A 10,731-nucleotide genomic window follows, 5' to 3' on the forward strand; every position below is an offset into this window, starting at 1 on the left:
GTAAGACCAATTACATAAATGTCAAAATCAAGACGAGAAGCCTAGAAGATCTTAGTACATAAACAAGTGATCTTATGTCCTTATATCCTTAAATATCATTTGAGCCTTAACCTACATTACATGTTTTTAAAAGCCTTTTTTGATAAGAAAAAAAAAACATTTTATTTATGTTGATAAGTGTTAACCTTTATAAGAGAAGATAAAAAACAATTCAAGAAAAATCATGACTCATATGTGTGTTGTATATCATTGAATAATGATATTAAATCAAAATCACATAAAGCAAGATGCTCCTTTTGAAAGTCAAAACTCTCATTTTAGAACCTATTATTTTTCTTTATAAAATAACCCTCCATATTTTGAAAAATCAATTATAGTCATTCATAGCCAAGATTTTGAAATAATTGTTCTTTTCCATTGCCTAACCAACAACAATTTCATCATATGCAAGCACTCAAAATTACATTTTAGCATTTAAATGACATGTTTTAGGCTTTTTACCAAGGAAACAATCTTCCCACTCAATAAAAATATTTTAAAATTTACATCACAATGATTTCATCTCAACAATCGGATTTACATGAACACAATTATAAATTTTTGTCTTGGTCCGAAAACACAAAAGATAATATTTTTACAAAATTTCCTCATTGACTAAATTTACAAAGTTCATGAAAAAAAATGAGGTACATGTGTGCCTCATAATGGCCACAACGAGATTAGCTGGGGGCAATTCATCTTGAAGAGACCAATTATGATGGAAATAGTTGAACAATGATTTGATGAACTCCATCGTGAGCTAAGGTGAAAAATTTTCCATGGAGATGATAAAAATGAAAAATAATGAACATATAATCTTGGACTACATTTAAGGGCAATGACAAGCAAAGTCCATTTGGTCTAAGCTAATATGATGAAAGAATCATTCTTATTCATTGATGAGAGAGAGAGAGAGAGCATTCATTGGAAGACAAACTTATGGCAAGCAATGAAGGTATTAAGGTCACTTAAACAGTTCAAGTAATCCAGTATCTAGTGATAGATATTTCTAAAGATGAAGGTCTTTGTAGATGCCAACTATAAGAATAATGGAGTTTCAAAATATATAAGTTTTACTTTACAAATAAATCATAATAAGTTGTTGCTACGGTCAAAACTTGCAATCAGGAAATTTCAAGCCTTGCAATCAGGAAATTTTCAAGCCCTATAATTAGAAAGTTCAGCTCTATTGTCAAAAAGTTGAACTCTTCCATTAGGAAGTGTGAGCCATACAATTAGAAAAATTCAAGCCCTATCATTAGAAAATTGAAGCCAAGTTCGCAATCAAAATATCTTTTAATTATTTGATATGAGAGTAGTCGCTTCTCTACGAGACTGTTTTATCATAAATAAATAAAAAAACCTTTCCTAGTATTATATTTCTTTACAAACTTATTATACAAAATCAAAGGAAAATGAATTTTTCAATGTCTTTGTACCATAAATATTGTAAAGAAAGGGCAATTATCATAACTCATTTTCTACTCCTATTTTCTAAAATATTTTAAAAAATACAAAAAATTCTTAAAAAAAAATGTATTTCTAAAGCAATTTAGTTAATTTATGGTATTTTTGGCACTTTCACTTATTTTATTGTGAGACAAGTTTTTAAAAAAAAAATACAAAGAAAAAAAAAAGAGAAGAAAAATAAGAAAAAGAGTTTAAATAGTGAAATAAAAAGAAAGAGAGGACAAGGGACTAAGGTGATTAGGGACTAAAAAATAATATAAGAAATTATGCGAAAGAGAAAAGGGAAAATAAATTGGAGGATCAAGTAAAATTAAAATATTATTAAAAGACATCCTACATATTAAGAAGAGAAAATTTAATTAATTAGAAATCCGTGGTCAAGAAGGAAATAATATTATTTTCTAATTTTCAATTTAGTTTTTCCTGTTCTGCTGAGAATCACGGACAATATAAATAGAAGGCATTCCCCCAATGAGGGGACACATTGAGATTGAAAAGGAGATACTCTTGCAAGATAAACTACCAAAAACCCTAGCACAAGAGAAAGAAAAAAAATAAAACAAAGTAAAAATAAAAATAAAAATAAAATACAAGTTGTCGAATTGCTTAAAGAATCCAGCATCACAACATCAATTTTTCGGCCTCTGATCTCCCATCTTCTATGGAGGTGACTACCCTCGCTAGAACAAAAAAAAAAAGAGAAAATTTTTTCCATCTAGTCATCTACGACATAGAGTGGCCCACGTGCCTCCCTATCTTGGTGGCGCGTGACAAAACACCTTGAAAGCTAAATTGATCGTCGTCACGTGTAGTACACGCGACTACACTGCTTTTTCCATCACCTTTTTTTTCTTGTTTCCAACCTTATGGTCTAGTTCCAGACTCCTTAGATGACTTGTAAAGGTCAATTTTAATCCTCATATATGCTTTTCTTAGAATAATTTTTTATTTGTTTGTTAATTTTTTGCCTGTGAATGTGTATTAATTTATATGTTGTTTTGAATAAATTCACAATGAGCACATGATTTTCTCCTTGTATTTAGACTTGAATTCATTAAATTGGTAGGAATATTTATGGTTATTTATGGTGAATATGTTGGGATAAATAATTGATTTATTGTGGATCAATACAAATTGGGTGATTAAAGGAAAGATTCAAAACCCGAGTCTAACCTCATTGTGTAATAATCATTTACTATTATGTAAAATATTATCCCTATAATAAAAAAAAAGTGAGGATTATACATCGTTATCTAACCTAAATTCCAAATCATTATCCTATGAATTTTTACCTCTAATAAATATATATTTTTAGTTTAGGAAAAATATTAACATGTATGCATAATAAGTGTTTTTATCTTAAAATTAAAAAAACAATATAGCTTACTTAGGTATGATTTTTTTTTCGTGATTTCCATCTTTGTTTTAACATAATTAGTTTATTATCTAAAAATCTTTGAAGACCAATTAGGGTTCCTAGTAACCATAAAATTAGATGGCTTGTAAAATAAACTACCAAAAAACCTAGCACAAGGAAGAGAAAGAAAAAAAAAAATACAAGCTGTCGAATTGCGTAGAAAATCTAGCATCATAGAATTGATTTGTTAGCCTCCAATCTCAAGTCTCTCATGGAGGTTATTGACACCGCTAGAACCAACAAGAAGAGGAAGTAGTTGTCTACGACGCCGAGGGGTCCATGTGCTTCCTTTCCTTAGTGGCCCGTGAAAAAAAGCTTCGAAAGCCAGACCGGTCATCGACACATGTAATCTATGCACCAATATTGTTTTTTCTAGCACTTTTGTTTTCTTCGTTCAGCCATTTGGTGAAGTTCCAACCCATTCCGATGACTTGTTCCGACATTGTTTTAATCCCTACATGTGATTTATTTTTTTAGAGTAATTTGTGAATTTTTTTTGTTAGTTTTTTACTTGCGAACATGTATTAATTTATATTTTGTTTTGAATGAATTTGCGATGAGCACATGATTTTCTCTTTGTATTTATACGCATTAATTAACTGAATTGGTTGGAATATTTATAGTTATTTATTGTGAATATGTTGGGAAATATAATTAATTTGTGGTGGATTAATATAAATGGAGTAATTAAAGAAAATAATTCAAAACTTGAGTCTTTGTTTACTATTATTTCAAATCCTACCCCATAATAATAAAAAAAAAAATTGAGGATTATACCTCCTTGTCAAACCTAAGTTTCAAATCACTATCCTATGAATTTTTAACTCTAATAAACATATCTATTTAGTTTAGAAAAAATATTAACATGTATGCATAATAAGTATTTTTATCTTAAAATAAAAAAAAAACAATGTAATTTACTTTAGGTATAATGTTTTATGGTGATTGTTATTTTTCCTTTAATATAACAGTTTTTTGCCTAAAAATTTCTAAAAAGTAATTTTATAAAACTAGATGATGATTTTTATTTTTATTTTTAATCCTTTCATGTAATTAGATAGCCAAAATATCTGTTGTGAAAAGTGAGGGAGAAGCTTTCACTCATATAGTTGCGAACAACAAAAGAATAATAATTATTAGGGGAAAATTGACATTTCACCAAATACTTATTAACAATTTTATTCCCAAACTATTTATATATCAATTTTATTATTAAAATTTTAAAAAAATAATTAAAGACTTCCTTAAAATCAATTAGCTGTATTTTTAAGATTTGCCCTAATTATAACCTCATTGGCAAAAATTGAAGTTCACGCCCGGTGGGACTCGAACCCACAGTCGCCTGATTAGAAGTCAGACGCCTTATCCATTAGGCCACGGGCGCTAGTTTTGCTTATTGTTCGAACTATAAATATATCAATAACATAATTAAAATAGAAGATGACCATGGTACAAAACGAAAGGAACTTCATTTATTAGAGGACATCGAAGTTTGAAAGCAAAAACATGAAAAGTCTCTTTTCTTCTTTGCTATTATGGATTTGCATGAAAATGATAGAGAGATGCAGACTAGTTCATTTAAAAAACAGATATGGATTGATATGTGTTTAAAAATAGATTATAGATTATTTTTTAAAGTATTTTTTTCACTATAAAATATATTAAAATAATATTTTTTATATTTTTAAAAAATTATTTTAATATCAATAACTTAAATTATTTTAAAAAACAAAAATAATAATAATTTAAAAAAAATAAAATTTTTTAATTTTTTTCATAGACTTCTTAAAGGTTAAGTGGTTAATCAAAACAGATTATTAGTGGACATCTAGCAAATAAAAAGCACATTTTCATTTTACAAACTATAAGATGGTTATGATTTTGGCTACGTTATAAGAGTCCTGCATTTTGGTCCCTCAAACATGTCATGACCGGCAATCCTCCCAGTGATAAATTCAGTTTACATATAATTTGGATTTGTGTAGTACCAAATATTCTTTCTTCGAAGCACAATTTGAGACTAAATGAATACATATACAATTTATGTGGCTATGGAATCTTTAAAATGACAATCCACCCCTGCTGCTGCTTCTACTCCTGTTTCGTGGAGAGGTAGATTAGCCGGACCCTGAATTTCTAAAACAATAGGGAAGATATTGACAACTGTTATCTTCCTCCTCAGTGCTTGCTGTCTACACTTCAGAAAGAAATTCAGTACACCTGCATATTGGATCCTTTCAATCTTGCAGTTCATAGAAATGGAGATCATCACTATGTTATAACCATTTAGCAAAGGGAAATATCTGTCAGAAGTGCGTTCAATCGAAATCTTGTCACCCAAATGTTAAGCCACCAAAATCAACTACGGGGAGAAAACAAAAGACTGGAGTTTATGAAAGAGGAGATTAAGTCTCTTTGGACATCTGACTGTTAAACTAATTATCATCTAGTCATCTCAACTGCACAAGATTCACATTTACTAACAACATCAAATACTATTACACAGAATTTTGAGAAAGTATCCACACTCGAGACTGTCTCCATGCTCCCTCTATGATCCCCATTTTGGATGTGCACCAATTCTCAAGACTCAACACTGCACTTCGATTGGACTTTAGACTATGGAATCATTATTAGCATTCATAAATAGCTATAGTGTTGACAAGTCATTCATATTTCAAATTCCTAAGCATCTGTAAAAAAAAAAAAGGACTAGCCCATTGCACCAGCCCACAACATTGAACATTTTTTGCCCTAAGCTACATAAAAAGACTGATTGATCCATGACCCTCAGAGACAATGGTTTCTAACACATGTTTGAAAGCAAAATGGAGCTTCCAACTCTTTCCCATGTGGTCTCTTATCAATTGCTCCAATATTCCTCAATTTGAAACTTCAGTTTTGCTATAGAAACGGACTTTTGTCAACAAACATTTATTTGGGAAGAGGATAGATCTTATGCTATATCAATTTCAAGTGGTGAGAACATAGCAGCTGCAAAATATTCATGTACTAGTGGTACAAGAATTACAATATGCCCCCTATATCAAAAGACTTGAGTAAAGCATGAAATTGGGTGCCAAAACACAAAGAAGCATCTAGTTGATTTCATGCAAAAAAGATCATCATAGGTTTCAGAGTGGAATCTGGGTCAAGAAGACAAAATTGGTTCAGTCTGAAAAGGGGGCAAAAATCCATCATAACAATTGTCTTAGTTCCAAAATAAGAATAGCAAGCAAACACTCAAAGTCACAATGTCAGTGTTTTATGTTAAGTTGTCACCATTTTTTTCTCAGAGTTGGCAATGTGGGATATTTACATCATCCACTAACAAGTAATGCCATATTACCTCAGTTTTATATTTTTGTTAAATATCTCACAAGAGTATAGTTCATAGGGAAATAAATTTCAAGGGAATAGAATTACCTTTCACCTCAATAATGAGCAGTGTAATACTACTTCTCAAGCTGAATAAACTAGAAAAGGCACTGCAGAGAGATGCAAGTTAATAACCTTAATCAGTGTAATGTTAAACAAGGATTCAAGCATGGGCAATAAAACATCATAAAAAATATGAATTACAACAGTTCTCTCTATCATTTAAAAAACACAGGAGCTCAAATTTCCAATCTATTTCCTCGGTTCACAAATTGAAGCCACAAGTACAAAATAAAGATGGGACAAGTGATCCATATCATTCACAGGATCATTCTATTACACCTACATGTCCAAATTGCAAATGTGGCTATGATGTTCTCTTTTCCTTTTTGTGTTTTAACAAAAGAGAGGGTTATGATGATGGCATCACCTTTTTCAAATTTACTTCATGTGTAAGCACCTAGAGGACTTAACAAACCCAGTTATTTAAAATGCTCCATTGATCAGAAACAAATGTTCCCTTAGACCAAAATCTCATCCACAGACACATGTCATGTAGGAAATGTTGAAATGATAATAGTCAGGATTTCAATGCTAGGTAAATACTTCCAAAGTACATTTTTGTTGAGCTAAAATAATGTAAAGATTGACAAATGAGCTAGCAAAGTTGACAGAAAAATCAGATATTTCTCACTGATCAAAGAAATAAGTTCCTTATCATGTGATGGGACCAAATTAAACAAAAAGGCTCCTAATATCTACAAAGGTTGAATGCCTGTCTGACAGAAGATGAGCTTCAGGAATTTTGGATTCGAAAATGCTGGTTAACATATTTCATAGAAAAAGTAGACAATTCTGATGAGAAGTTAAAAGTTGGATATCATATTTCATAGAAAGGACTTCTAAGCTTAACCTGGTAACTTGAAATGCATTTTCAACAAGATAAAGCAAACAAGTAAAGGAGTTCTGGAGTAAAATGATGGCATGAAGATGAGATTGTTGGTAGTTTGCTTGATCAATTAAGACATATGGTATCATTATAGTAGTGCCTGTAAGCACCCGTGAATCTAGCAGCAAAAAGGCATTCTGTGCAGAAATTGGTTTTGGATATGCTAAATATCCAAACCTAACCATCGAATGATATCTCCAAGGAGATAACAATTTTAAATTAATGGAACCACATCTTCTGTTAAGGCCAAAAGTAACAACAGAATATCTGCTTAGTTCAATATGACTTCATTAAGCCAGTAAATTGTCTTTAACTACATAACTTCCTAGAGTATATACTTGTTCAACAATGTCCACAATACCAGATCATTCCAATATGTTGATCAGTGGTCTCAAATTAAGTATTGTCTCCAATACCAGCTGCTGGCTATGTGCTTTGACCAGCTAATATAAGGGGAGAACCAAGAGAATGGTGTTTGGCAATCATTTTTCAACAAAATAGTGCATGAAGTTCAAAAGAATCAAGAACTTACCAATTAAGAAAATGCTGAGCATTAAAGCAAGAGTAAGTTGGATGGAACAGCTGAACTGCAGGTGCAGTGGGGTTTGCCATTGCCTTTGGAAACCACCAGTCTGACCAGAGAGTTGCAGAAGGTTAAAAATTTATAAGATCTCCTGGGAATCTACCAAAACATAATGATTTGTGAAGTAAAAAAAAATAGATCTTGACAATTGCACAAATACTGATCCATTTAGATTGAAAATAATATGAGAAACCATCCCTGCCTTCACTTTCACAATTATAATTCAAAAGGGACATTTATTTCAGACAGATAAATAATCCATTTTCACATATCCTAAGCAATTAACTATTTCACCTGATTGAACAAAGTAATTGATCCCTTTGCCCGAGAATGTTCTCCACACCTTCGCTTCCAGAAGATAGGTTCGTACCCTTTTTCTTTAGGAGTGGCCTCAACACTTGACTTCATTTTGTCCCTTTGTTTGTCATCACGAGAAACCACGAATTTCATAGAACCAAAATTTGGCGAACTCCATGTTCTCCTTGAACCAGTTGTTTTATCAACTTGACTGATTATGTCATCCCTCATTCCAAGATTTTCTTTCTCTTGTATATCTATAATAAATTCTCCATTTTTATTATCAGTAATGAATTCATTTTCATCAGAAGTACCTCTACTACAGGTGGGCCCAGAGTTATGGTCCACTTTTTTTCTCTTATGAGGGTTCTCTCCAGGAGAACCTTTCATGGGAGATTTGGCCGTGGTGCAATCATCTTTCACATTCTCTGGAATTTGGATGGTTCCAGATAGAAACATGGCTAAATCATCACATTCTTCTTTATCTAGATTCACCCATCGAAAAGGTTGCTTTCCTTCCCCACTAAAAGCCTCCCTTAGAGCTGCTTCAACAAGAGATATTTGACTTTCAATAGCAGTGACAAATTGCTTATGCCTAGATGCGGTGAAATCATCAGAACAATGTCCATGGCTCAACTGAACAGCCCTCTCAAACTCCTCCAACTGTTTCATGGTTCAAAGATCAATGATACAGGGAAAAATGGAGAAACAAATGAAAAGAGAACTACTAGCGAAAAAGAAATTAGTCAACTGTAAGAATTGAAAACAAAATTTATAGTGATTTCTTAGTGCTCAGTTCATTTGGCTAGGGTGTGCAGTAAAAGGGGAAAAAGTATTATGATACTTAATAATATTGATAAGTGAAACTTAGGAAAAAGCACACACTCTAAGCAAGGGATTCAAAGTTGGATGAGTTGAGGTTAGCTTTTCATCTGTCAGATGTAAATAATAGAAAACATAGAATTGAAAATAGTCCTTCAACTGAAGTTTAACATTCAAAATACTGAAAAATAGTTCAAAGAAACGGATTAAGAGAGGCACGTAATAAATTTAGAGGTTTGAAGAACGAAATACACCTGCCATTTGGCGGTGCCTAAAGCAGTTTGGAGCTCTCTGGAGAGTTGATCCAAATCCTCTGGTTTTGATCCCTCTCTCTTCTCTCTTGTCCACATTCTATATGCTGATTCCATTCTGCCAAAAACAAAAATAACCAAAAACTGCTTCAATTTCAGTTCCATAGAAGTCTAAGAGCATAAGAGCATTCTAATGATTATCAAGTTTGTAGCACAAGAATAACTTGTTGATTTGATTAGAATACAGAGCTGCCTGCCTTCAAAGAGCACAAGAATAACTTTCTGCTAGTGAAAATTGAAAACTCTCCAAAATTACAGGAAATAGAATTTATGATACTTGAAGATCAACAACTTCAAAGATAGGAATATATAGTCATGCATTACAAAACAAACAACATAAACCCCACATTTTCACATCAACAAGACCTGAAAAACAAAGAAATAAGGCACGCATCCGCATATTTGGTGTCAAACTTTAAATTGAAGAGCTTGACATCACAACACATCTACAAACACATTCCTTTAACTAAATAGGCAGAAATTCCAACCAAGAAAACCCCAAAATCTACAAGACAACCTTTAAAACAGAGCAATAAACACACATCCAGACAACCTCAGAAGCAAAACATATAATAAACATCAGTATGCAGCATGCAAAACCCAATTCAAAATACAATCCATAGTCGTAAGACTGGAGAAACCAAACAAATTGTTGTACCGAACAAATATAGAATGTAAAGCATGAAATAAAAACGTACACATCAGCAGATTCCTGAACCTCCTCTGCAGCCGAAAAGAAAGCATCTTTTTGCCATAGATCGAAGCTGTTAGCTACCATCATCTTCTTCACTTCAAATTCAACAACAAAACAAACGCAATAAGAAACCCGTTCAAGCACAAACAGAAACCCAGAAATTATCACAAATGTTTTTCTTTTTTTGCTTTGCTTGGACGGATATGCTTTCTTTTCTCTCTTCTCTCTTCTCTTCTGTACTAAGAAGAAGCAAAGAATGAGAGAGAAGAGAGGACAGATGAAAGAAAGCAAGAAAGAAAGAGACGTTTAAGCAAATTCTTCACCCTCTATCTCTTTATTTTTTATTTTTTGAAAAAACAAATACTATGCCTCCTTATGTGGCGTGCTCGCTCTGTAGATGAAAGATTGTGCCCTTATTTTATTATTTCCTATTAATTTTAAAAAATGGAAAAAACATGCAATAAATTTAAGTGGTTCTATCTTCTGTTTACAGTTTCATGTTATTATAACAGATAATACTACTGTAAATTTAAGTGGTTCTATCTTCTGTTTACAGTTTCATGTTATTATAACAGATAATACTACTGTTTATTATTATTATTATTATTATTATTATTGATAGCACTAACATGTTCTTTATACTTTTTAGACTTCGACTATTATATTCGTCAGCGCTCTCGTATGGGTTAGAACTACTTTTTTTTTAAAATATTCAGATTTCAGAGTATGTAATTTTTTTTATAATATTATTAAATCCAATTAAATAGTTTC

General features: G+C 31.7%; 1 protein-coding gene and 1 non-coding gene across 9 annotated transcripts; both read right to left on the reverse strand.

Moving 5' to 3' along the window:
• Positions 1 to 4,237: 4,237 nt before the first annotated feature.
• Positions 4,238 to 4,310, reverse strand: TRNAR-UCU (transfer RNA arginine (anticodon UCU)). The gene has a single exon. It is a non-coding gene; the product is annotated as a tRNA-Arg (tRNA).
• A 522-nt stretch (positions 4,311 to 4,832) lies between these two features.
• LOC18100503 (uncharacterized) lies at positions 4,833 to 10,323 on the reverse strand. 8 transcript variants are annotated; one of them, XR_002982618.2, is made up of 6 exons: positions 9,965 to 10,323; positions 9,210 to 9,324; positions 8,131 to 8,796; positions 7,786 to 7,935; positions 6,353 to 6,414; positions 4,833 to 5,197 (listed from the first exon to the last, which is right to left on the reverse strand). XR_002982618.2 is itself a non-coding variant. In XM_006381748.3 (6 exons), exons 1-5 carry the CDS (start codon positions 10,045 to 10,047, stop codon positions 6,389 to 6,391), a joined length of 990 nt encoding a protein of 329 aa, XP_006381810.1. In that variant the 5' UTR covers positions 10,048 to 10,322; the 3' UTR covers positions 4,833 to 5,146; positions 6,353 to 6,388. The 8 variants fall into 8 exon arrangements, 5 of the variants coding, with proteins under 5 accessions (XP_006381810.1, XP_024460167.1, XP_024460168.1 ...); XM_006381748.3 differs by having other exon boundaries at positions 4,833 to 5,146; positions 7,786 to 7,885; positions 9,965 to 10,322; XM_024604399.2 differs by having other exon boundaries at positions 7,786 to 7,897; positions 9,965 to 10,322.
• Between the last annotated feature and the right edge of the window lie 408 nt (positions 10,324 to 10,731).

The sequence above is a fragment of the Populus trichocarpa genome, chromosome 6 (assembly GCF_000002775.5).
Source record: "Populus trichocarpa isolate Nisqually-1 chromosome 6, P.trichocarpa_v4.1, whole genome shotgun sequence".
Classification (NCBI taxonomy): domain Eukaryota; kingdom Viridiplantae; phylum Streptophyta; class Magnoliopsida; order Malpighiales; family Salicaceae; genus Populus; species Populus trichocarpa.

What these genes read in the sequence shown, in the direction of transcription:
- LOC18100503 (XM_024604399.2), bottom strand. Translation starts at nt 10,047, where the DNA reads ATGATGGTAGCTAACAGCTTCGATCTATGGCAAAAAGATGCTTTCTTT. An exon ending in GTTCAGGAATCTGCTGATGT is followed by an intron (nt 9,325 to 9,964) that starts GTACGTTTTTAT and finishes TGTTTTTGGCAG; the next exon opens with AATGGAATCAGCATATAGAA. An exon ending in TAGGCACCGCCAAATGGCAG is followed by an intron (nt 8,797 to 9,209) that starts GTGTATTTCGTT and finishes ACCATGAAACAG; the next exon opens with TTGGAGGAGTTTGAGAGGGC.